Source organism: Rhodamnia argentea, chromosome 7 (genome assembly GCF_020921035.1).
Source record: "Rhodamnia argentea isolate NSW1041297 chromosome 7, ASM2092103v1, whole genome shotgun sequence".
NCBI lineage: Eukaryota > Viridiplantae > Streptophyta > Magnoliopsida > Myrtales > Myrtaceae > Rhodamnia > Rhodamnia argentea.
Genome location: NC_063156.1, coordinates 4,503,926 through 4,530,790, shown reverse-complemented (window position 1 = coordinate 4,530,790; position 26,865 = coordinate 4,503,926). Strand labels below are relative to the sequence as shown.

Below are 26,865 nucleotides of genomic sequence, written 5' to 3'. Positions count from 1 at the left end.
TACAACTTACACAGCGATCTATTGTCACCTCTCTCCATTTGTTCATTCGTTATCACATCCTTTTTGTTTCAACGTGTATATATAATGTATACGCTAGATCCTTCTCCAGGGTAAGTTAGCCTGTACAGCTGTTGAGTATCCAATCAAGTGCGAGAAAAGATAAAATTTTGCCTTTGTGGATGCGGCTCAAGTTATCACATCATCATGTGTGGTTTTTTCCCTTTTTTTTTTTTTTTTTTTTTTGTGGACCTTATATTGGATTGTAATCCTCTGACCAAAAAAAGAAAAAGGAAAATTAGATTGTAATCCCGTCTAATTGTGTAATTGCTCTCATGTCTGTCTTTAAGCTGTGCAATCTCACAAGACTTGCCTTGATTCGAATCAATCTCGAAACGATGGCAGCGTTTACTCCGCCTTCAACCAGCCGCAACGCTTATGATGGCTTTGATTAAAATTGGAAATTTTCGTTCTAACTCCGAAATGAACTCAAATCTGAGTCAATTGAAGGGCGCATGACCTCGTAAACTTAGCTGTCTCTTATTTACAGAAGAAACATCCTCTCCAGTTCACTGCTTGTCTTTGATAAGGAATTTACCAATCATGGCATGAACAGAACTGAAAGAAACTATTCCTCTGGCTCGTCCATTTATCCCGTAAGCTATCCTCTGGCTCTGCAAATGTATCATGCGGCAACGAAAAATCCAAGAGCATACGGGCCATTCGGTTACCTGTTTCGGGAATCCCCGCCGCATCTATCTCGTAGCCTAAACTCAATGCTCCTATACTCGAACAGGCAAATTCCCACATTCTCCAACTACTTCTGCGATACTCAAATAGTCTTCCTGCGCTTTCGTTCAATTGTTGGATGCGAAGGGAGGATTTTTGGGACATTCGTCGCAATATACCAGGAAGGAATGAACCGACTTCGATGACGAGAAACAGCGCAATATTCAGAGCGCCGCAACCAAAACAAGATGAAAAAAGCACTAGCCATAAAAGTCTTCCTACTATCAGAGATTCAGAATGACCGACCAGGTTAATATAAAGTTAGGGGAACAAGTCCTAGTAAAGACGCCTACTAGAAAAGGCTCATAAGGTAAAGTCTCCAGCACCGTATTTTTCCTCACTGGTCATGTTAACCACAGGTACTTTCACATAGCATAACATATGTACAGGCCACAGAGTTTCAGTAAGAGGAGCTTAAGTCAAAGTCCCAGCTCCGCCAGTCTGGTGCAACATCGCGTCGATCTCATCTCCATCCTCCATCTCTAGCTGAAACAGGAAAACTCAGCATTTCAGGAGACTGTCTAAAGCTTATTTTTTCAACACTTTAGAAGGGTATCTATACAAAAGAGAAACAGACCTCATCAGGAGTCTGCTCTCCTCGCAGACGGCGTCCATCAAACAAGAACGCAATCGAGTTCATCTCCACAGACTGCCTGTCACAGTAGGCATTCATGAGCTTCTTCAGCTGAGTGCTCCTTTTGATCCTGAAAAAGACTTCATTCCCATCCTTGAAGAAAACAAGGTAACAGTCAGTCAACAAACACAGATAAATATGAGTATTTGCCTTCACTTCGGATAAAAACAATTTCTAATATCCATTAGGATGTAATCTTTCCTTAACAAAACTGATATTATTTTCTCTACTTATCTCAAAATCTATCTATAAGAAAACTACAATTACAGGACCTGAAAACATTTACTCGAAATTCCTGTAAAATTCAATGCGATAGTAACAAGAATGACCAATTATTACTGCTTAGAAACTCAAGTGACAAGTTACAGTGCAAACAATAGAACTTATGTAAGAATTAGAAGATCAACAGATCATGGAGTTAATACTGAGAAATTGTCCCTCACACCCACCATATGGTCTACTGGGTGGTCACAGGAAGAGGGACAAAACTAGCGATTAGTAGTGTTGACATAGAAGAGGAAAAACATCTGAAGCAGCAATACCATTGAGGGACACATAAAAGAGTGCACAATGCAGCACCTTCAAAGGTTATGATGGGAAAAACAAGAAGAATCAAGTGGAAGGAGTCGGGAAGTTTGCGAGAAAGTTCACGGATCAGCTATATTTCTCCACTGAGCTGTGACTACATTTTAGCAACACAACCAATAACAGATCAGGGCGAGGTGGAAGACATCTCCACCCCCATGGCCGCTCTTTAGTGCAATATTTAGAAACTATTTACATAAATCTATGACACTTCCTATAAAGTGTCTATATACCGCCTCCTGGTCGAGGTATCGCAAAAGGTTGTATCTCTACCTCCACCAATCCAAGTTTATGCAAAGGCGACCGCAGACAACCTTCACATCTCTATCTCCATCAGTGACCGTTAATTATGACCATTTCTACCCATGTCCTTCTAGGATTGGCAAACAATGGATTACAAAAAACAGATCTCGATAATACAGTGAAGTTTTTCGAAAAGTTTGTGTGGTTCGACATTTGCTATAGACGAAGTTTTCAGGAAAGACTATTGGTTTGTCGACAGACCATAGGAAACCCCAATATTTGTGTGCAAACAATCTACTTTTCTACGTAAAAACTAAGCAGCCGTACAAACACATTTTGAGCAGGCCACATCTTACTGCGAGAGGTGCCATTAACCTCCTCATTTGGTGATTATCCTCCCAAAAATGGCCATCGTACACACAACCTTAAAAAGCCCTCTCAAGGAGAAGGGCATGCGCTAGTTTTATGCAGCTCGAAACAAACATGATCGGGCATAACAACAACAACAGAGCATGAACCAAGATAGTTACAGGGAAGAGGGAAAAATCATAAATCAAGACTCATACACACCAGAGACAAGAAGAATAACATGAACGAGCCAAAAAGATAATCTTTTTCTGGTGAAAGATTTCAACTTTTTTTTTTCTGGTGAAAGAAAATGATCGGGCATAACAAAACCAACAGAGCATGAACCAAGATAGTCAAAGGGAAGAGGGCAAAATCATAACTCAAAGACTTACACCAGAGACAGGACGAACAACACGAACGAGAAAAAGAAAGAAAGAAAAAAATCATATTTTTCCGGTGAAAGATTCCACCTTTTTCATACTACTCGAAGGAGCACAAGCTTTCACCTCCACAAACAGGACAATGCAGCAGGCGTATCAAGCAGAAGGCGAGAAACCACAGACAAGAATCGAAGATGCGAGTCGTTCTTCGTCCAGGGAAACAGGAGACAGACCTGACCCTTGACCTTCAGGTTGATGTGGGCGGACTGATCGTTCGGCTTCTTCTCCTCCTCATTTTGCTGGGTCACCCCCGAGGCCGACATCTTTCTCTGTCTCTCTTCTCTCTCTCTGTGATCGTGGTTGTCGAAGCTGACTTTGAGCAGAGCAAAACTGGGTTTTGGGTTAATATAGTCTGTGGGCTTCGGGATCACGAATTTTCTTCTTCAATTTAATTATTTATATGTTTTTTTTTTTGTCATAATTATTTATATGTTCAAAAAAAGGAGTTTTAAGACTTCTTTGAGAAGAAATCTCGTTGACGGGGATTCAATCGGATACGATATCTATTAATTCCCCAAAAAGTCTTTAATGTTAAATTCGATCCTAATTCCACTCCGAATGTTTTTTTCAAAAAAAAAAAAAACATTAAATTTTTACTCTAATTCAAAAATCATTCCTTAACACTAGGAGCTTTAAACGGTGAATTAAGGGGGTGAATTAGGATTGTATTGAAATTTGATGATTTTTTTTAGATAAAAAAAATATTTGAGACGTAACTAGGAAGGTGATCTAAAATTGGAGTTTTAGACATGAGAATTTGGAGTGAAAGTTCGTCGTCTATTTCGGGCTATATAAAAAAAATTTAGTTGGTCAGTTCCATGTGAAGCTCATATGATTCCCACGAGGGCAGCGATCAATTTATCAACCCTATCACGTTTAAAACGACGGCCCGCTTAAAACACTCACGCCAACTCCCACATTACTCAGGCCACTGCCTTCGGCAAAAGGCCCAATCAGCCCGTAAACTGCCCAAAGAAATCTGGGCGGTGTGCCACGTGGCCTAGCCCAAGCGGGGTCGACCTCGCTCGTCGGATCGGTAGCATTCGCACTCGACAGTTTTCACTCCTTTCATGTGCCGACCTGACTGGCGACTGCTCCCCTCCAACTCCTGCTCCGACTCCTCAACTCTCTCTCGATTGCTTCGCTTTTCTTCACTCCATTCTCGTGTCTGCGGCTCGCTCCCGCTTCCTCGCTAAGCGTACGTCTCTCTCCCTCATTAATGCATTTCCCTTCCCTATCCCTCCCAATCTCTTCCTAGTCCTAGCCCGGACCTTGATGGAAATGCATCCCTCCTCCGCCGCCGCGCCGCCGCAGCAGCCGCCGTCCTCCGCGGCCGCCTCCCCCCAATCTCTCCTCGACCTGATAAGCCCCCCTCCTCTCCCTCCTCCTGCTGTCGTCCATCACCGTCCGGTCCTGCGCCGGGCGGTGGCAACCCCTCCGCTCCAAGCTCACCTCCCTCCACTCCTCCCTCTCCTCGCTCTCCTACTCCCCAACCTCCTCTCCACCCTCCATCGCCTAGAGAAAGAGGAAGGGAATGAATTAAAGAACAAAGACTGGCTAACTTTCATTTCATGCAGCGATTGGGGTATTCATTCTTTTTTTTTTTTAAAAATATACTAAAAGTAGAGAAGGGCAGGTCCCAAGGTAGTAATTGGGGTGGTGGGGTTCAATTCGATTTGATGCTTGTAGAATCTGAAAAGGAGAGAATAGCACAGACAAGAGAGGGAGGAAGCACCGGCGGAGATGGAGGTGAGAAAAGACTTTGGAAAGAGATGATGAGAGAAGGAAGTTGCCATAGGATATGGTGGGTCCCCAAACAGCGACCTCCTCACACATACTAAACTAGACAACGAGTGGTCCTCTTCTTCATTTCATACTTCAAGATACTGCAAACTGAAATGTTAGGAGAAGGGAGCATCTTTTACAGCTTGTGCCACGCAGTTCCCTTGAAGCAAGCACCAAGAGAACATGACCTCATGACATGGTAGTTCTTTGATATCTTGCATCTGTTTTCTTTTTTTGTTTTTTGGTCAAATCTTGCATCTGTTGGGTACAGGTAATTTACCCAGATGGTACCGGGGAGGATCGGCGTCACTTACCTTACTCAGTCTTGTCTAGATTTCTTGAGCTCGTATTTCTTAGTTATATCTTATGATGATAACCAAACGCTAGTTGAGATGTAATTAACTTCTCGCGTATCCAGTGATTTGTCAAACAAATGGCATGGCGTAATACAGGAAATCCCGGATTCAAACACCGGCGTCTATTCTGATCTATTGCGATTTTTGGCAAATGACCAAAAGCAAACAGTGTGTGAGAGTTCAAACGGCCTCCACAGATCGCTGTTAATTGTTTTGGTTGCTCAGCATACGGTTGTGTGTTCTTCGAATGACCAATCATTGAGAAGGGAAAAATCATAATCGGTTTGACCACAACTAAGGTGAACTAAGTATTGTCCTGTGATTATTTACACAAACTTGCTGGCGTCATACACCTTTAAGTCATATGTTTTGCTATGATCTTGTTCTGGGACTGCAACCACAACTGTTGCTCGTACTGCAAGTTTTCGTGATTAGTGGATCCATCAGACCTCTGTCCACCGGCAGCAGCTTCGAAGCTTGATGCGAATGGATCGTTCTCGACTTGCGCTGTAACTGCATTCGCATTTGGACTAAGTGTGCCGAATGTCGGTTTTGGTGTAGCCTGGAAGGTGGGAGCAACCGTGAACAGATCAGTGCTGGAATGGAAAGGCATGACGGAGGCTGCGGTGGATGGCGGCACCATGACGCTTAATGCATCTGTGTCCTGCAGAAATGGATTATTTTGAGAACTAAGAACTGGGGCATCGCCGAAAGGATCAATCACAGTGGTGGAGGCCAGTCCAGAATCATTCGGAATTTTAGCATTCACATTTGGTCGCACTTGTCCCGCCATCATAGCCAATTCTAGCTCCCAGAAATCTCTTGAACCATTTTTCAGATGTGCTCCTGAAATGTGTTGTGCTTGCTCTTGATGCGGTACTTCTTGTGTTGGCCAGTCATCGAAAGAAACAAAAATTGTTGTTGCACTTGTTTCTTGAGGATCTGATGATGATGAAAGCATATTTGTGTTGGCGTTCACGCTGTCCTCTTGAGCCGGTTGCTTCTCAAATTGTTCAATCTGAATTTCTTGCTCGAATGTGATCGACGGACTAGTCCCTGAATCTGTCATGCTCATCATGTCCTCCAGAGACATGCACTGCGAGCTGAACTCGGAACTCTTCTCGGAAAATCCCTCCATGTGCTCTGAGGTCTCGGAGCATTCGTAGGAACCAAACTGCTCGGATGTTGTGCTGGAACCCTGCCCGCTGCCTGGCATCGCAGGGAGGAGCATCTGCGGAGATGACATCCTCCCACTGGCCGGGAACGAGTCCTGGTCCTTCAAGAACTCCCGCAATGTCTCGATGAGCTCATCGGATATCTTCTGCACGCTCGGGTATTCGGATGTTCGACCGACCCCCAAGGTCTTGCACAAAATGTAATAAGATGATAGTTCTTCGAATTGCTTCGAGGCCTTGATGCTTGTTTGGAAGGCATTGACACAAGTCTGGTATTGCAATTGAAAGAAGCTGTCCAAGAGCAGTGCAAGGCCATCGGATATGTCTCTGTACAGATCAAAGCTCTCCTGAACAATGGCATGGAGTGAGATCTGAACCAAATTGTTGCCCTTGGCCGAGCCTGTTGGCCTTGTGGCAATGGCCCTCTCAAGCAGTCTCTGCCAATGGGAGATCCTGTCAAGCAGCATTCCAGGCTTCATACTCCTAATGATCGGCTCGGTTGCCCTCCGGTTCACGAGCCGCTCGTTTTCCCTCCTCCGGTTCGCCACCTGCCGTTGCAGCTTCCCCATGAGGAAGCAATCTAATCGCTCATCGAGGTAGAGCGCGAATATCCGGACGTAGGAGGTGTAGTCCCACGGGCTCGACTTCGAGTGGTCTCGGAAGCTCGAGAGGTTGAGGATCTTTCCACCGCGCTTCATCGTGTGGAGCACCTCCCTAGGGAAGTAGGGGTCGCCGTCCTGGAAGATCCGGAGGACGAGCATTAGGCACTTGAGCGCCACGATCCAGTTCCGGGTCTTGCCGATGCGCTTGGCGAGCAGCTGCGCGCAGGTGGCCGCATAGACCTTGTTCGAGGCGACGAGCTGGAGGATCTCGTCCACGTAGCGCTCTTCCATGGGGACCTCGTCGTGCGAGGTGGCCTTGAGGAGGGCGACTTCGAGGGTCGTCGCATTGGTGTTGCCGACCTTGGCAAGGCTTATGCTCGTATGATCCTTCACGGCCCCGATCGCCTTCTTCAGCTTGCTCGGCATGGTGGGTCAACCCTCTATCGTTGTTTCAGGAATTCCTATTCAGAGTCCTAAACTTTTGGGAATGAATCGCCGACCTTTCTCCGTTTCCCTCCTTAACCATTTGAGGGGTTTCTTTTCTATAATTGGGCTATGGTGGTTTTGACAATCAGAGGTGTTGCTCTGGGGAGAAAAATGGAAAAAAACCAAAACAGAACGAGTGGTTGTTAGTATTGCAGAGGAAGACAATGCTGCTTGCATTTTGTGATGTCCAGCTTACAAATGCAGGTAACTGGTTCCATTCTTGGTGTTGCCTTTCTGTTATCTAAACCTAGTCGACACAGCACAGATTCACATTCGTAGGTGACCAAGTCAATAGAGAACTCAGAGATCCTACATAGTACCAAAACAGTGAGTTCGCGCAGCCACGAGGCGAGCGGGCTGCGAACTTACCGAAAGGATGGCAGTGAGATCTTGACTCTTGCCCGCCAACAACCAAAACCCTATTTTCCAGAAAGCATCATAGCTCAATAACTCAAACCATATGTAGCTGTGTATCTTGTACATGTAGAACTACACACCTACACACCTACGAGAGTTTTTGGGTCCTGAAGAAAGGAAGATGTCCATGTAAGACAACAATCCTGCAAATCTCAATTTTCGAGTACGAGCATCCCGGCAATACCTAACTGCTAATCCACCTCTCCATCATGCCGGTAACATGAAACTTCCCCACTATCGCCACTACTGAATTTCATTCTCCGACAAGTTCCTTCAATCCTGTTGGCATGTAACTAAAAAAACATTCGAGATAAAAATATCAATAAACAGATATATGGTAGATTAATACTATGAAACAAAGAAAATTTACTCGTCTCTGTCGTGAACAATTATCTTGGTCATGCTAGGATATTCCGTGTTAAAATATTCATTAAGAATGCATATTTCTCTGAAGTCCGATCCTGCAAAACCAAAAACCAGAAAGCAGAAAGTTAACAAAACTGCAAGCACTAGCAACAATTACAATTAAATTTAACGCAATAAATCTTACCTGCAGTGTACCACTAATCGCATCATTCTCAACCTGCTGATCTCTTTCCCAGTAATAAACTTCATCCAACCTTCCATAGATAATATATTCTGGGAGATCACCTAGCACATACTCACCCCCACAATTCCATACTTCTTCGCGTGCTACGAAAAACTCACTCTTGAGATCATACACAGCCATTTCCCTTGTAATACAAAGCTCCAAGAAATTTACCTGCACAAATAGGAACCTCAAAATTTCTTTCTTTTTTTATTCAAATTTCAATATAATTTATATTGTAATTAACTAGCTCAAAGAGAAACACCTGTGGTTTGATGCTAGATATCACGGTTCTGACAAGTTTAAGAGATTTCTGCAACCAAAGTCATATTATTATATTTATGTCATCAAGCTTCCAAAAAAAAAATGTCTCATTTGAATTTTCCAAGCCCTAATGCAAAAATTAATTTTCCAAGAGCAAAAAGTAATTGTGAGACTCAATTTTGAATCTATATATGAATATACATATTCAAAACTTACAGAAGTATCGTGTAATGTCCAGACCAAATAGACCTTACATATGCCGCCGTCGGCCGAGGATGGGCATGTGAGGGACCACTTTTTGGCAGACTTTTGGGGATAGCATGCCATCGCTCCAGTCACAGTCTTATCGGTTTTGGCTAGGGCTCAGGCTAGGGTGCATTGGAGAAGTACACCGGCCCCTGGGCTCGAGGTGAGGAATTTTCGTGACAGCATGGGTAATGCGTAAGTGATGAGGTGCGAGTTTCTTCTGCCAATGGAAAACCGAATCATAATCCATTCTCATCATTTTCAGGAGTCCAAGACAATACCTTTTGATTGTAGTTCCACCGTCCATTACGAGAGATGCAATCGTTACCGTTCCCCACTATAAGCTGTCAGTTACAAAATACACGATGCCTAACACAAAGTTAAAACCCTTTAGACATGCCTTTAGCTCTATACACTCTTAAGACGTGTAATGCTTTAGAAAGTTAGACCTCGATGATTATGTTAATAACCTTAAGTTGAACCACGGGAAAAAAGTGGCCCACCTCCAGAGGTAGGTAATTTGGTTGCTTCAGTTTGTTAACATTAAGGCATGGTAAGTATGCAGAGGATGTAAGCTCTACGCCACGGTGCTTCATAAAATATTCAGATACAGTAATATCCACAGTTTGCTCCTCATCATTTGGGCCTTTCCTATTTCTCAATTCCATAAGGAAACTTGGGACAACAGGAAAATGTTGACGCTCCGGTTCTCCAAGAAATAAAAAATGGCTAGAAGTTACACAAAAATAACATACAATTGCGGATTGCAGTAGTCCATATTGCTGTGTCTGGTCTTAACCCTCAGATTCTTCAGCATCTTCTTGGCCTGCATGAAGGATGACATTACAGAGATAATGAGCAATTTATGATCTACAGCATGAAGTGCAACAGTTTCTTTACCTTAGCCCAGTCAATATAACGAGGTTCCTTCACATTCTGGTTGGCTTTAAGAAAATCAATCACAGGTCCCGGTGTTAGGATCATTGTCGTAGACGCATCTTCATCGACAGGAAAAATAAGTATTATTGGACGTGTCATGTCGAAGGAAATACAGTGAGTGGTATGAAAAGAATCCTACCCATATTCAGGGACAAGCCACCCTGAGTTGAACGAAAGCTGGCATGAAAACCTTTAACACCAGCCACCCCTCCTCCGACATCCGTGAAATTCGTCATGGAAGAGTGACTGTCTTACCAGGAGACATCCCTTGCATATCTAACACACCTTTAACAACAAAGTAATAGTAACCATCATATAATAAAAATGAGTAAAAGATTGACAAGAGATTACCATTTCGCCGTTGTCTTTGCAACCGTTCGATTCTCGAGATTCTTGACCTATTTTGAGACATTCTTCTTCAAAAGGTTTCAATTTTTCGCTTGCACATGCGGTGATCCTCTTAGACCTTTGGGCAAGAAAGGCATGAAATTTTTTTGGGGGTGGATGGACAAAGGAACGTCTTTTCCTACCCCAAACTTGGAGGGAAAAAAAAAAAGATCGAACGGCTGCCGTGTATCGCAATAGCAATTGACATAATATCTATGTTAGATTATTTATGAAATGTTGAATGGCCGTCATATATTGCGTTAGCAATTGACATGATTTTGTGTTAGATTGTTTATCAAATGTTGCATGTCATAGCATGTGAATTTGATCTCTACATTAGTTGGTTTTATAGCATATAATAACTTAAAACACCGTTCTAACCTAATGAAGGCTTTTGTCGGTTATAAAGATGGCAAGTGTCTCAAGCAATGGGTTTGAGGAAAAACATCGATAAAATAACTACCACAACCTCTTAGTCAACAAAATACCCAATTTTTGAATGGATGCATATCGTTTAACATGTCGAAGTATAGATGGTTAAATTTGGTAGATTTCATGTTAAAGCTAGGTGGGACTTGGCATATTAATTATGCACTCGTGTTAGGATAATTGTAAAAATAATCTCGTGGTTAGAGATGATAATTGAGTGGTAGGCGAAGGCCAACTGGAGCACCATCGGCTTGCAAAGACAAAATGAGCTATACCAGGCAAGGAAATTCCTTTTTCGGACGGTGCATCGGGGCCGACCATAGTACAGTCAAAATTCTACCTAAAAGTTTGATATCATGACCCATGAGCGAGCCTACAAAAGAAAATGATTATCTATATTACCTTATCTTTTTCTAATTGTAATCGGAGTGACTTCCTCTCGACTTTGTTGTTACGAGTACCCAAAGATTATTGTAATTTGGGTTTTGGTCCCACTTGTCTCCAAATGGAGTGGGGCTGCGAACCTCCAAATTTATTTAACTCGATCCGAGGCTTACTCGAAGCCTTTCAATTCCTACCAGAAAGATTTACGAAAACGAGTTTTCAACTTTTCGTGAAGTCTTTTTAAGGACATGCCCAATTCCATAAAATAAATGGCTATCTATAATAAGTTATTTTCTTCTGAATTGTTGAGGATGATGCTTCTGTTTTGGAAGTAAGATCAATTTCGATAAATTAATTTAAAATAGTCAATTTTTTGCGGAACAAATTTTAAAGGGGAGCCCAGTAGAAAAAAAAGACAGGAAAATGGAAAATGATTGGCCCACTTGGCTAATCACTGGCCACCGCCGTCAGAAAATGGAGCACGAAATTGCCGTGCATCCGCAAAACCGGGTGACGCGTAAGAATCCTATTGGCAAGAACACGTTGCCTCGGGGCTACCAAAAATTAAAATGTACATCTCTCTCTAGTTAATTCCTTCGCTAGACGATGCAAACTGATCATCACCTTGTAAACTCCACCTAAATCGGTTTCGACGATAGGCGGGTGAGGCTCTTCCCTTCTTCTCGTGATGGTCCTCTTGCCTTCTTCTCGTGCCTTCTTCTCGAAACCGGACCTCGAAAACCTTGGACGCGCCTTTGAAGGTAAAATCTCGTTTGCTCCTATTATTTTACAAAGTGTAGAATGTGTCTCCGGACCCAAATTGAAACATACACCTTAGTTCCTATTAAAAGATTAACACATTAAAAACTAACACACAATCTCACAACGTTCAATAAAGTCTACATCCGAAAGATTATAAACCTAAGTTCTAATACCAACAAATATCATTTCAAATCTATACACAATTATATCGACTTATATCGTTCATTTCGGTTAACTTATGCTTCTATAGCTATTGACAAATGGAACTAGAGTAGTATTAACTAGGGGTGATCGATTCCGGGGTGGTTTGTTTGAATCGAAAACCAACCATGTTGATCCTATAATCGATCGGAGTTTTTTTTTTTTCCCCTTTTATTTTGTTTCAAGAAATACCTTACGTTAAAAAGAGAGATAGAGAGAAAAATAACTTACTTACTGTTAGACCTCGAAGCCCGCCTTGCGGGTTCCGGGTTCCTTGATAGAACCGAATAGTTCAAGGTGTAGAATTAGGAACCGAACCGATCAAGGGCAATTGTCGGTGATTAGAATCGAGAATCAGATTGGTCCCTTCATGAATCGGATGGTTTGGTCCCGATATCCGGATGGAATCGGCCCAGTTACTCACTTTTAGTATCATTACAAGGTTTTTGGGAATTGGATCTTGATATTAGTTGATATAATTGTCTGTGTTTTACGGCAATCTTGGTCTGATCTTTTCGAATTTTGTCGATGTGGCTGTGTCCATGCACAAGTTGGTCAATGTAAGTCCTACAATTTAGTTGTATAGACACGTTGGATGTTGACATAACAATATTCACCAAAAAGATCTAGTTGGTTTTGAATTTAAAAGGTGAATGAAAATTGCAATGAACAAAATTAAATTTTTGATCAAATTAAACATTAGTCAAGAGGAAGGACTCAATTGCATAAAGTTGAAAACTTTTAGGATTTAATTGTTTTTCAAAAGTTTTAGAAATTGACTATCCTAAAACTTTCTAGTGCCCTTAGCTCAAAATAAAACAACACGATTTCTTCTAATAATTTATTTGGTCTATTGAGCGAAAAAATGAAAATCATTTATTTGGTCGTTGTGACTAGAGTCTCGATGATCTAGATAAAACAACAACCAAATATTAAAGTTACTTCACATATTATAACACAAGAGTTGAGAAGTGATAAGTACGATTATCGCCAGTTCATTTTCACGATACATTACCCAGTATGAAATATGCATGTTCTGAATCGATCCGTGAACCGAATCGAATATGACCCGAATTGAAAACACAATTCCGTTTGGGTCTCAGGTTTCCTCCTCCTCTCTTTTGTCCCCTCCATTTTCGAGGAAGCAAGGAATGTCAATAGCATACCCAAATCCAGGTAACGCGTGGAAAAACGAAGGTGGACATTTTTGGGAAAACTAAATGCGGGAAAAAGAACAAACCAGACAGAGAAAATGGGAATGGTGGTTGGAGCGGCAGCTTTCTCGACAACGCAGCAGTCGACAAAGAAGCATTTACAGTACACAATACAGTCCAACAAACACGCAGACAAGCACAGAGACGCCGTATCGGTTGGGAGGGGTATGGAAGAAGGTTGTTGAACAGACAAACGGAACCGACAGGGAGGATGACACTCATGAGCCATTAACGAGAGAAGAAGAGAATCAGAAAAACGCTCGAGTACAGGTCGAGCGCAAGAAGCATATTTTTTATGGAAGGCAAAGGGGAAAGGACGAGGGCAACAATGGCTTTCCCGGGAAGGGAGAGAGAGAGCAATCGAGGTGGACACCGGACACGCGCTCGCGGTGGTTGGGGGAGGAATCTTGTGATAGAGGGCACGGGAAAAAAAATCAAAACCTGGTCCGATCTGCCGAATTACTCAAATTCATTTACTTATTACCTGAATTGAATCTTTTCGAAATTCTCGGTTTGGGAATTTTTGACAGCATGGAGATAAGTGCGAAAATTGAACAAGAAAGAAATGCCTAGCTCCTTCTACGACTATCAATTGCCAAAAAAGGGAATGCTATCTAGTGCGAAAATAATCAACAAATCAATCGTAATTTACATGAAATTGGGGTAACTCGGCTTTATCAAATGATTAAAATTTTATAGGCAGCTTTTTACATATAGTCCTAACTATAAGCTTTTTAGGTATAGTTTTTTTTTGTGTGGTCAAATCAAGAGCTCTCATTAGATAAGAGGGCTAGTAGAAAGTCCCGTGATGACATAAAAAAAAATTAAATCGCAAAGAGATTGAGGGGCTTAGTTAGCCAATTACGTATTAGTTTCGCGTGTATTATAATTATAGGCTATAAAAATCCGCGGGAGTTGGGGTAGTAATTCTTTGCAATCCAAAATGTGCTTGCGATGTTCTCTCTGGCTGGGGGGGATCACAGATGAACACTTGAAAAACCCATTCTTCGATTTTTGTATAGCTCAAGGGATTCCTATGTATTTTAAGCCTCGGGTCATCCCATACCTTTGCTAACCATTCACAGCATAGGAGTAGGTGCTCCGAGGTTTCTAGGACTCGATGGCAGCTTGAGCACACTGGATCTGGTAAGAGTTTTCTTTTTAACGAGTTCTCTTTTGTAGGAAGCGAGTTCTGGCACATGCTCCATAAAAAGAGTTGGATTTTTGGTTGTACATGTAGCTTCCATATGAATTGCCATAGAGATTTGGGTGTTTGATACGAGGACGATGCTTTTTCTGTATTTTCCTTTCTACTAGTCACTCTGATTCTGTTATACCCATCTTTCACCGAGAAATTTCCTTGTTTGTTACAAGACCATACTAGTCTATCGTTCAGTCATTGAGTCACTAAGGGGAATAGCCAGAATCTCATGGATTGTTTGATCCTCAAATAATAGTTCTAGCTTCTGAATGTCCCGTGCTTTCCTCTCCTGGTCAATAAGGTCAGCCACAAAGTATGGATCTTCTCGGTTAGCTGGACCATACAACATTCCAGCAGATAACCATTTGTCCTCGCGAATTCTAATATTATTCCCATTGCCAACAGCCCATTTCAAATCCTGATGTACCGATCCATCTTAATTAATCATTTCTTCATCTTTTTTCCACAATTTCCTTTAAACCCAATATGTAGACCCTTTTGCAACCTTCCAAGATGAACGCTGGGTTATTGTCAACTTCTCTGCTCGTTGTGATGCTAGTAGCTTTTCACATGGATTCATTGACTGCGGTCGGAACACGGGTGTGGTGCGTTAAGCAAAAGTAAATGGTCATGCACACTTCATTCTCTTCCTGTTTTGACCTCTCTCTCTCACAGCAAATTGAATGTCCAGTGGTTATTATTGAGGAAGATTCACAAGTGCAAAGGGAGAGTCCTGTTAGAAGGGTAGAAAGGATGTTTGGACAGATTAGAGAGAAGTTATCACATGCACCTATGTTTTGGCGAAGCGGAAGAACTCTGATATCTATGGTAGGAGTATCGTTGTGTTTTGATTGTTTACTTATTTTTGGTGAATAACCAACTTTATGTCCATTTTGCTTCAAAGGGCCTTGGAAGAAGATTTGTCTCGGTGACTTGGTGTTGTCACATAATGCATTTGCCCATTCAAGAAAAATGATCAATACAGTACAAATGTGCTTCTTAAAGTCAATTCAAAGGGTAATGTGCGAGGCCACGATTAAATTTTTTGGCTCTTTCCTATGCTGACATTTACTTTTGGCAGCTCGGGGAATAAATTCTTTGTTGGCAATTGAGCACTCTTCAAGTGTCCCCATAATAAAGGATACTGCTAGAATGATTCTGGGTATGGATGTCTCTCATGGTTCTCCAGGACCATCTGATATGCCATCCATTGCTGCTGGAATTGGTCCAAGTAGAACTATTAAACGTTAGAACAACCATTGTGGGTGTTGTTCCTGTTACAATTTTATTGCATCTCAAGTAGGTTGTTGGCTCTCGATCTTGGCCATTGATTTCAAGGTATAGAGCATCTGTAAGAACACAGTCGCCGAAGGTGGAGATGATTGATGCTTTATTCAAGCCTTTGGCTGACGGGGTTGATGATGGTATCATGCGGTACGTATATTTGGATCTCATGCCATTCAAATTTCATTGTTAATCAGCGTTAGCTATCATAGAAGCATTCGAGCTTTCGAGCATCTACTAATGTCACATGGAATTCCTCTGAAAACTCTACTCTATTTCATAACGTCAAAACTTCTGAATTGATTGTGACATACGACTGTTTCTATTTCCTCGAGTAGTTTTGGCGATGCAAGCTATGAACATCTGCGACATTAGAATAGTGGATTTATCATGTGTTAGCACCGATTTGAAAACATATGTTTTCAGTGCTAAAGGTTTCCAGCCTGTCTCTATGATCTTAGTTTTATTACTTTCATCTCCACGTATTGACTTTGGCCGCTATTAGACATTGTCTGTGACACAATTTTTCCTTTTCCTTTTGTAGAGAACTGCTCTTAGACTTCTACCAGTCAAGCAGAGAACTGCACTTGCACTTTTACCAGTCAAGCAGTGGACGCAAGCCGACTCAGATAATTGTTTTCCGGTACTGACGCGTTTGATTTTTTTGAATGCGAAAGTAATTTCTAGTTGTCTATCTCAATCATATTGAACATTATAGAATCGAAATGTTATTATGTCATGATGCTGCCTGCTGGCTGCTTTTAAATATTTGTCTGATTGCTCTATGATCTCCTCAAGAAATTGAGGATAGCTCTTTTTTTTTTTTCCTCGTTTTCGTTTTTCATTTTTCCCTTTCTTTCTAATGTGATAACTGCTGTATATCAAACCTAATTACAATAATAAATACCTTACCAAAAGGTTGTTTTGCTGATTCTCCTGCACAGGGGTATGCTCACTGGATACTGGACTTTGTATATCAAGCCATGAACTGCTGTTTGGGATCTTATACTTTAAGTGGCTATCCTTCTTAGTAAAACTTGGCGATATGATTATAGTTCTGCCAGCCTTGCATTCTAGGTTGTTTCTTAATGTCCATTATTCAATACTGTTCTTCATTTTGCCACATTCATCATCTTTCCAGTGCAATTGTCATACACTTGACGGAAGACTAGCTATTTAACATTAGAATAAGAAGTTCCATTTTCCATTCCATTTCTTAGTAAAAATATGTAGTGCTTGCTGCGATTTCCAATCATATTAGACTATCTTAATCCAGTGAATTTGGTACACTGACGTTGAACAATTTACTGAACAATAAATCGGAAATTGCATAGCTGTTAAAGAAGAGCATCTGATTTGACCAAAGTTGACATTCAGTTGTTGTTAATTAGTTACCGTCCAATTAACCCTTGCAAGGCGCAACTTTTTTTTTTTTTTTTTATTACCTGCTTTTCTTTGCCTCGATCCGTTCTCTTTTCCTAGGGATGGAGTGAGCGAGTCGCAGTTCAATCAAGTTTTAAACATCAAACTGGAGCAAATTGTCAAGGTTTGGCTCTAGTCATCATCTTTTGTTTCCCTTTGCTTTAACTTTGAAGAAGTATCATACGTGGATGGTGTGCTTCTCTCGTTCTTTGGCCCATTAGCTATTTATCTCATGAGAAATCTTTAGTAACTTCATCAGTTTTGAACATCTTCAAATTCCTATTTAGATTGCGTTCAGGTAGATATTAGTTGAAGCCTTCAATGTAGTCAAATTTCTGATTAGATAATGCCCCTGGAAAAAAATGTGTTTCAAGTTGGCGACATGGGATTGATGTTTCTCATGTGAACACAGCTTGGAATGTCAAAGCTTGCTATTTGTCTTTGATTGCTTGTGAGCATTTGCAATGCATTCTATGGTGGTTATGTGTAATACAGGCCTATCGGAATTTGGGGAGGCCAATATTCCAAAATTCACTGTTATCGTGGCGCAGGAGAATCACCACACAACTTTTTCAAACCTGATATGTTCCTTGTAATTGATGGTTCTTCATTCTCGACCTCTCTCTCTCTAACCCTCTCTAGTGGATCCAATGATCTTACATCCAAAAAGCTGCGACTTCTACATGTGTGCTTAACCCGAGATGATTATTTGAAATAAGGTCCCTTCATGCCCTTAATTGAGAAATTGCAATTTTCCGTAAAATCATAAAACCCTAGGAAAAATTATGGACTTTCAAAATCTTTAAAAATTTCTTTATTTACTACGAAATCTTGAATACCCATGTGGGCATACTTCATTGCCCTTCTTTTTCCCCATACTCCATGGCTATAGCAAAAAGAAGAAAAGAAAAAAAAAAGAACAAATGAGAAAAGAGAAAAGGAAATAATAGTTTAGAATTAAGATTATCTTTGAAAGAAAATGCCTTTTGACTGATTGAAGTATTAAGCTTGCAAGCAATAGATTTTTATTTGAAATGAGGTCCATTCATGTCCTTAATTGAGAAATTGCAATTTTTCCGTGAAATAATAAAACCCTAAGAAAAACTAGGGACTTTCAAAATCTTTAAAAATTTCTCGAAATCCTGATACTTCGTTGACCTTCTTTTTCCCCCACACTCCATGGCTATAGCAAAAGGGAAAAAAAAAACAAATGAGAAAATAAAATAAAAGGAATAATTTAACATTAAAATTATCTTTGACTGATTGAAGTATTTGGCTTGCTAGTACTTAGATTTTTGTTTGAAATAAGGTCCCTTCACGTCCTTAACTGAGAAATTGCAATTTTTTCGTGAAATAATAAAACCCTAAGAAAAGCTACACACTTTCAAAATCTTTAAAATTTCTCAGAATCCTTATACTTTGTCGCCCTTCTTTTTTCCCCCATACTCCATGGCTATAGCAAAAGGAAAAAAATAAACAAATGAGAAAAAAAATAAAAGAACAAGAATAATTTAGAATTAAAATTATCTTTGACTGATTGAAGTATTTAGCTTGCAAGTACTAGATTTTTATTTGAAATAAGGTTCCTTCATGCCCGTAATTGAGAAATTGCAATTTCTCCTTGAAATAAGAAAACCCTAAGGAAAACTACAGACTTTCAAAATCTTTAAAAATTTCTTTTTATACTACGGAATCCTGAATACCCACGCGGACATATTTCGTCACCCTTCTTTTTCCCCCATACTCCATGGCTATAGCAATGGGAAAAAAACAAATGAGAAAATGCCTTTAGCTGATCGAAATATTTTGCTTGCAAGTACTGGACTTTTATTTGAAATAAGGCCTCTTGATTGAGAAATTGTAATTTTTCGTGAAATAATAAAACCCTAAGAAAAACTACAGACTCAAAATTTTTAAAAATTTCTTTTTTAACTACGGAATCCTGAATACCCCCGCGGACGTACTTCGTTGCCCTTCTTTTCTGCGTACTCCTACAGACGAAGAAGAAGCTGCGACGTTTCTCTCGGGTCAGTGGTCTCTACTTGTCTTCTTCCTTCATCTTCTCGCTCAAATCCCTAAAGAAACCCCCTCTGTCCGCTGCAATCTCTGTGTAAGAACCCTCGATTTTTCATCCTCATTTTCTCCTTCATCGTTTTTCGAGTTTTTTATGGTCCAATAACGCCGTTCCTGGCGAGGATTTGTTCATATGAACCACGAGAAGTCGTGTATCGTGAGGAATTTCTGAGCGATGTGCTACATTGGCGTTGGAAACAACGTCTCCGTGAATCCACTCACAACACTGTTTTCTGCGAATGCGTTGCTGCTTTTATGTTCGTGGGATGGGTTTTTCCACGAGATTAGCATGCGCGAACTGATTTCTTCGGCTCTGTGCTGTGTATGTGTGTTTTATGCGCAGTAATCGCTGGTTCTGTGTGTTCGCTTGGGTTTCAACTAGTCTTCATCAACAATGAAGCTGTATTATTAAATGCTTTCTTCGTTTTGTTTTTCATGGTCGTGGATGATCAACGTTTGCTGCTGGTTTATGAACTTTTTTTTTTCCTTCCAAGCTTCATTACACATGCTTCATTCTTCTTCTTCTTCTTCTCTTCCTGGTTTTATGTTCCTCTGTTTTCTCCTACTATTTGTCCTTCCCTTGGCCTCCTCCCTCCATTACGGTGTTCCCATACCATGAGTCTGATGGATAGTTGATGTTATCGAATGATTATGGATGCTAGCTGTTTAACAAATTTCTCTGGTACTTTACTGTTTCTTATTTTATTTTTTCAATCATTCTCCTTGAAAATTTTTCTTATGGCACTTGTTCTGTTGTTTCTACAGATCCAAGCTAAGGGAATTTTCACTTCATTCAGTTGCTTGCTTTTTAAGAAAATAAAGATGCATGTACTTTTTAAAACTTCTCTTAAACTTCATCACGCATTTTTTCTTATACTTGTTCAGCATAGTTCTTGTCTTTTTATGTTGTAGAATAAGTCGTTAGTTAATAATCTGTGTTTTCAGTTCATACTAGAATCCCTCTTAAGGGCGGAAGATATGGTCGACTCATCCATCTCTTCTTCTCCCCTCCCCCAACGCAACCCACTCGTTACGTGATATTTGTCATGTTATATTTTTGCATAGCACAGCCTTTTAGTTTCGATGCTAAAGCTATGTATGTAGAAAACCGGCAGAGGAGTTGAATTTATGATGCCCTGTCCCTTGTCCCTTATCTGTTTCTTCAAAAGATATTGGTTCACTGAAGATCTAAAATCGTATAAATAGAGTTGCTGTTTCAACCATATCCACTTACCATATCTTTACCGAGCTTAGGGAGAATTATTAGCTCGTTATGACTGCTCTAATGAAATATGTCCTTGACACACATTCGAATGAAGTATACTGAGGCCGAGATTTACGCGCTGTTGGCTTAATTATCTTATGCTTTAGCCATGGTTTGCTGCTCTGCACCAATTTTATCTAAATAGAAGATGAACATCATCAGGTCCTAGTTTATCTGTTTCGGAATCTTTGGCAAACCTTTAATTGCTGCTGGGTTCTTGGCAGAGTTCGATTTTGTGCTAGCTGAGCAGCTACTGAAAACAGGCCCTCGCAATTTGATATTGTGAAAGATGAAGAAACCTTCTAAAGTGAAAGATAAATTCACTTGTTGATATCATCGTTAGCTCTTTTTAAATTTTCTGCTATATAAGGTAGAGAGTATTTCAATTTTTTTTTTCACCTTAGCTTACAATTGATTATTTAGAATGCTTGATGACTGGGCAGTGAACTATTCCACCTTTCACACAATTTTGACGGAAACACTCGCATGAGAGAATTGTGGGTGTGTTCTAAAAGAAGATGGACGAAGTAACTGGCAACATGGAGGAAAATGCAAATCTGCCGCATCCTGTTCCAACCCCAAATCTTCCTCCTGACACGAAGCCTGAACGTGTGGAATTTCCTAAATACTCCATAATTGGCAGGCGTGGGATAAGGAGTGCTCGAAGGCAAATAAATCTGCTTACCAACCACTTTAAAGTTTCTGTCAATGTTCCAGATGCAGTTTTTTACTAGTGCAGTGTATGCTTAGCTTGTTATGTGTGCAAGTATTTTGTCCAAGTAGTTACTTAACTGAGTACATCTGGTTTGCTTTTTTAATACGTATATTGAATACATCGAGGCGTTGGCTTTGCAGGTTTCTATTACTTCAGAAGATAAGAGAGCTGTTGAGGGTAAGGGAATTGGGAGAAAGCTTATTGACAAGCTATGCCAAACCTACTCTTCTGAATTTGCTGGTAAGAAATTTGCTTATGATAGAGAAAGCACTTTGTATACAGTGGGTCCCCTGCCACAGAACAAGCTCGAATTCATGGTGGTTCTTGAGGATTCTTTTGCAAAGAGGTCTGTACGCTATAAAATGCCTTGCGGGTTCCTTTTCTAAAGCTGAATTATAAGCTACTAATTTAACACGTGGTGTTGCACCTTTCCTTCGTGTGTCAGGGAAAGTAAGAGCCCTGGTGGTCGCGAGAGACCGAATGGTTCTACTAAACGGTCAAAACTCTTTCCAGTCAAGGACTTTTCAGGTAGAAATAAGCTATGCTGCAAAAGTGCCCTTGAAGTCAATCTCTCTTGGTTTAAAAGGATTGGATAAGGATAATAATGCTCAAGATGCTCTAAGAGTGCTTGGTATAGTATTGAGACAGACAGTGGCAAAATGGTAATTTCTTTGTCAATATTTTACTTGTTTTTATTATATGATGGGTACTATTACTTGTTGTTAAAGGCGTGTTGGATATGCAGGGGCTGTCTTCTGGTAAGACAGTCATTCTTCCATGACGATTCAAGGATTTTCACGGATGTCGGAGGAGGGGTAGCTGGTGTTAAAGGTTTTCATGCCAGCTTTCGTTCAACTCAGGGTGGCTTGTCCCCGAATATGGGTAGGATTCTTTTCATACCACTCACTGTATTTCCTTCGACATGACATGTCCAGTAATATTTATTTTTCCTGTCGATGAAGATGTGTCTACGACAATGATCCTAACACTGGGACCTGTGATTGATTTTCGTAAAGCCAACCAGAATGTGAAGGAACCTCGTTATATTGACTGGGCTAAGGTAAAGAAACTGTTGCACTTCATGCTGTAGATTATAAATTGCTCCTAATCTCTGTAATGTCATCCTTTATGGAGGCCAAGAAGATGCTGAAGAATCTGAGAGTTAAGACTAGACACAGCAATATGGACTACACAGTAGCTGGTCTTAGTGAGAAGCCATGCAATCAGCAATTGTATGTTATTTTTGTGTAACTTTTAGCCATTTTTTTATTTCTTGGAGAACATGAGTGTTAACATTTTCCTGTTGTCCCCAAGTTTCTTATGGAATTGAGAAATAGGAAAGGCCCAGATGACGAGGAGCAAACTGTGGATATTACTGTATCTGAATATTTTATGAAGCACCGTGGCGTAGAGCTTACGTCCTCTGCATACTTACCATGCCTTAATGTTGGCAAACCGAAGCGACCAAATTACCTACCTCTGGAGGTGGGCAACTTTTTTCCCATGGTTCAACTTAAGGTTATTAACATAATCATCGAGGTCTAACTTTCTAAAGCATTACATGCCTTTAAGAGTGTATAGAGCTAAAGGTATGTCTAAAGGGTTTAGCTTTGTGTTAGTTAACATGTATTTTGTAACTGACAGCTGAAAGTGGGGAGCGGTAATGATTGCATTCCTCGTAATGGACCGTGGAACTACAATCAAAAGGTATTGTCTTGGACTCTTGAAAATGATGAGAATGGATTATGATTCGCTTTTCCATTTTGAAATCTGCTATATCGTACTTTTAATCTTATTTTTTTATGTTTCCTTTTTAATTAATCGTTTCTTCATTTTTTTTTTCACAATTTCCTTTAATCCCAATCTGTAGACCCTTTTGCAACCTTACATGATCATTACGAATCATGAGTTTGGTCTCGGATTGCAAAATCATATCCACTCGCGATCTTATGTGTAAGGTTTTGCTTGATTCTCTTATTTGGCAATCGGTTCGATTGTATTTGTTGACGGTTTGTTGTTCCTTGTGTTAAATCAGGTACTAGAGCACCACTGCTATCTCCTAATCTTTCATTCCCTTGCCCGTAGAAACTCACACCTCATCACTTATGCATTACCCATGCTGTCACGAAAATTCCTTACCTTGAGCCCATGGGGTTAGTGTATTGCTCCAGTGCACCCGAGCTCGAGCCCAACCCAGAGCCGGATGATGAAGATTGCACTGGACCGATGGCACGCTACCCCCCGAAGTCTGCCAAAAAGTGGTCCCCTCACATGCCCATCCTCGGCTGAGGGCGGCTTATGTAAGGTCTATTTGGTCGGGACATTACAAGGAACTCCCGTAAGTTTTGAATATGTAGATTCATATATAGATTCAAACTTGAGTCGCACAATTACTTTTTGCGCTTGGAAAATTAATTTTGGCATTTGGGCTTGGAAAATTGAAATGAAACTTTTTTTGTGTGGAAGCTTGATGACATAAATATAATGGTATGACTTTGGCTGCAGGAATCTCTTAAACTTGTAAAAGCTGTGATATCTAGCCTCAAACCACACGAGTTTTCATTTTAGCTAGTTAATTACAATATAAATTATATTGAAACAGAAAGTCAACAGAACTGCAAGCACTAGCAACAATTACAATTAAATTTAACGCAGTAAATTACTTATTGTGTATCAATAATCGCAAGTTGCTCTCTTTCCCAGTCAGAAACTTCGTCTTATAATCTTCCCTCAATAATATCTTCATCAAGATCACTTAGCACATATTTCCCTCCTCCCATATTTCCATTCTTCTTCGCGAGTTATGAAAAACTAGCTCTCGAGATTATACACGCGCGGCTTGGTGCGTGTATGATCCCGAGCGAGTTTTTTGTAGCACACGAAGAAGCATGGAAATATGAAGGGAATGTGTGCTAAGCGATCTTCATAAATATATTATCGATGGAAGGTTGTTGGACGAAATTTCTGACCGGGAAAGAGAGCAGATTGCGATTAATGATACACAATAGGTAATTTACTGCACTAAATTTAATTGTAATTGTTGCTAGTGCTTGCAGCTCTGTTGACTTTCTGTTTCAATATAATTTATATTGTAATTAATTAGCTAAAATAGAAACACGTGTGGTTTGAGGCTAGATATCACAGCTCTTACAAGTTTAAGAGATTCCCGCAATCAAAGTCATACCATTATATTTGTGTCATCAAAAGCTTCCACAAAAAAAAGTCTCATTTCAATTTTCCAAGCCCAAATGCCAAAATTAATTTTCCAAGCGCAAAAAGTAATTGTGCGACTCAAGTTTGAATCTATATATGAATCTACATATTCAAAACTTACAGGAGTTCCGTGTAATATCCCGACCAAATAAACCTTACATAAGCCGCCCTCGGCCGAGAACGGGCATGTGAGGGGGACCACTTTTTGGTAGACTTCTGGGGGTAGCGTGCCATCGCTCCAAACGTAGTCTTCGTCATCCGGCTCTGGATTGGGCTCGGGTGCACTGGAGCAATACACTAGCCCTATGGGCTCAAGGTGAGGAATTTTCGTGACAGCATGGGTAATGCGTAAGTGATGATGTGCGAGTTTCTGCTGGCAAGGGAATGAAAGATTACCAATGGAGATAGCAATGGTGCTCTGGTACTCGATTTAACACAAGGAACAACAAACTGTCAACAAATACAATCGAACTAATTGCCAAATAAGAGAATCAGCAAAAACCTTACACATAAGATCGCGAGTGGATACAATTTTGCAATCCGAGACTAAACTCATCATTCAGAACGATCATGGAAGGTTGTAAAAGGGTCTACAGATTGAGTTTAAAGGAAATTGTGGAAAAAAAAAATGAAGAAACGATTAATTAAAAAGGAAACAGAAAAAAAACAAGATTAAAAGTACGATATAGCAAATTTCAAAATGGAAAAGTGAATGATAATCCATGTCGAGCAAGCTGAAGAAGGCAATCGGGGCCGTGAAGGATCAAACGTGCAAAAGCCTTGCCAAGGTCAGCAACACCAATGCGACAACCCTCGAAATCGCCGTCCTCAAGGCCACCTTGCACGACGAGGTCCTCATGGAGGAGCTCTACATGGATGAGATCCTCCAGCTCGTTGCCTCCAACAAGGTCTATGCGGCCACCTGCTCGCCAAGTGCATCAGCAAGACCCGGAACTGGATCATGGCGCTCGTCCCTAATGCTAGTCCTCTGGATCTTCCAGGACGGCGACCCCTACTTCCCTAGGGAGGTGCTCCACACGATGAAGCACGGTGGTAAGATCCTCAACCTCTCGAGCTTCCGAGAACACTCGAATTTGAGCCCGTGGGACCACACTACCTACATCTGGATATTTGCGCTCTACGTCGATGAGCGATTAGATTGCTTCCTCATGGGGAAGCTGCAACGGCGGGTGGCGAACCGGAGGAGGGAAAACGAGCAGCTCGTGAACCGAAGGGCAACCGAGCCGATCATTAGGAGTATGAAGCCTGGAATGCTGCTTGACAGGATCTCCCATTGGCAGAGACTGCTTGAGAGGGCCATTGCCACAAGGCCAACAGGCTTGGCCGAGGGCAACAATTTGGTTCAGATCTCACTCCATGCCATTGTTCGGGAGAGCTTTGATCTGTACAGAGATGTATCCGATGGCCTTGCACTGCTCTTGGACAGCTTCTTTCAATTGCAATACCAGACTTGTGTCAATGCCTTCCAGACAAGCATCAAGGCCTCGAAGCAATTCGAAGAACTATCATCTTATTGCAGTTTGTGCAAGACCTTGGGGGTCCGTCGGAAAACATCTGAATACCCGAGCATGCAGAAGATGTCCGGCAAGCTCATCGAGACGTTGCGGGAGTTCTTGAAGGACCAGGACTCATTCCTGGCCAGTGGGAGGATGTCATCTCCGCATATGCCCCTCCTCACGACACTAGGCAGCGGACAGGGTTCCAGCGCAACATCCGAGCAGTTTGGTTCCTACGAATGCTCCGAGACCTCAGAGCACATGGAGGGATCTTCCGAGAAGAGTTCCGAGTTCAGCTCGCAGTGCATGTCCCTGGAGGACGTGATGAGCATGACAGATTCGGGGACTAGCCCATCGGTCACATTCGCGCAAGAAATTCAGATTGAACAATTTGAGAAGCAACCGGATCAAGAGGACAGCGTGAACGCCATGTGAACGCCAACACAAATATGCATTCATCATCATCAGATCCTCAAGAAACAAGTGCAACAGCAATTTTTGTATCTTTCGATGACTGGCCAACACAAGAAGTACCGCATCAAGAGCAAGGACAACACATTTCAGGAGCACATCTGAAAAATGGTTCAAGAGATTTCTGGGAGCTAGAATTGGCTATGATGGCCGGACAAGTGCGACCAACTGTGAATGCTAAAATTCCGAATGATTCCGGACTGGCCTCCACCACTGTGATTGATCTTTTCGGCGATGCCCCAGTTCTTAGTTCTCAAAATAATCCATTTCTGCGAGGCGCAGCTGCATTAAGCCCCATGGTGCCGGCATTCACCGCAGCCTCCGGCATGCCTTTCCTTTCCAGCACTGATCTGTTCACGGTTGCTCCAACTTCTAGGCTACACCAAAACCGACATTCGGCATACTTAGTCCAAATGCGAATGCAGTTACAGCG

At 41.2% G+C, this 26,865-nt stretch overlaps 4 protein-coding genes and 1 pseudogene across 4 annotated transcripts; 3 read left to right on the top strand and 2 right to left on the bottom strand.

The window, feature by feature from the left end:
* Positions 1 to 975: 975 nt before the first annotated feature.
* LOC115750904 (small ubiquitin-related modifier 1-like) lies at positions 976 to 17,812 on the bottom strand. Its single transcript, XM_030688529.2, has 4 exons — positions 17,798 to 17,812; positions 3,210 to 3,324; positions 1,364 to 1,513; positions 976 to 1,272 (listed from the first exon to the last, which is right to left on the bottom strand). Exons 2-4 carry the CDS (start codon positions 3,297 to 3,299, stop codon positions 1,201 to 1,203), a joined length of 312 nt encoding a protein of 103 aa, XP_030544389.1. The 5' UTR covers positions 3,300 to 3,324; positions 17,798 to 17,812; the 3' UTR covers positions 976 to 1,200.
* Positions 5,180 to 7,890, bottom strand: LOC115750884 (clathrin coat assembly protein AP180). Its single transcript, XM_048281643.1, has 2 exons — positions 6,384 to 7,890; positions 5,180 to 6,320 (listed from the first exon to the last, which is right to left on the bottom strand). Exons 1-2 carry the CDS (start codon positions 7,378 to 7,380, stop codon positions 5,533 to 5,535), a joined length of 1,785 nt encoding a protein of 594 aa, XP_048137600.1. The 5' UTR covers positions 7,381 to 7,890; the 3' UTR covers positions 5,180 to 5,532.
* Positions 15,752 to 17,761, top strand: LOC115750883 (protein argonaute 16-like). The gene is made up of 5 exons (XM_030688500.2): positions 15,752 to 15,907; positions 16,302 to 16,326; positions 16,360 to 16,400; positions 17,240 to 17,303; positions 17,675 to 17,761. Exons 1-5 carry the CDS (start codon positions 15,852 to 15,854, stop codon positions 17,759 to 17,761), a joined length of 273 nt encoding a protein of 90 aa, XP_030544360.1. The 5' UTR covers positions 15,752 to 15,851.
* Positions 17,813 to 21,034: 3,222 nt separating the features above from the next.
* On the top strand, positions 21,035 to 23,520 carry LOC115750882 (annotated as a pseudogene).
* A 1,646-nt stretch (positions 23,521 to 25,166) lies between these two features.
* Positions 25,167 to 26,396, top strand: LOC115750881 (clathrin coat assembly protein AP180-like). Its single transcript, XM_030688499.1, has one exon. The coding sequence runs from the start codon at positions 25,167 to 25,169 to the stop codon at positions 26,394 to 26,396; it is 1,230 nt and encodes a 409-aa protein (XP_030544359.1).
* The last annotated feature ends 469 nt before the right edge of the window (positions 26,397 to 26,865 follow it).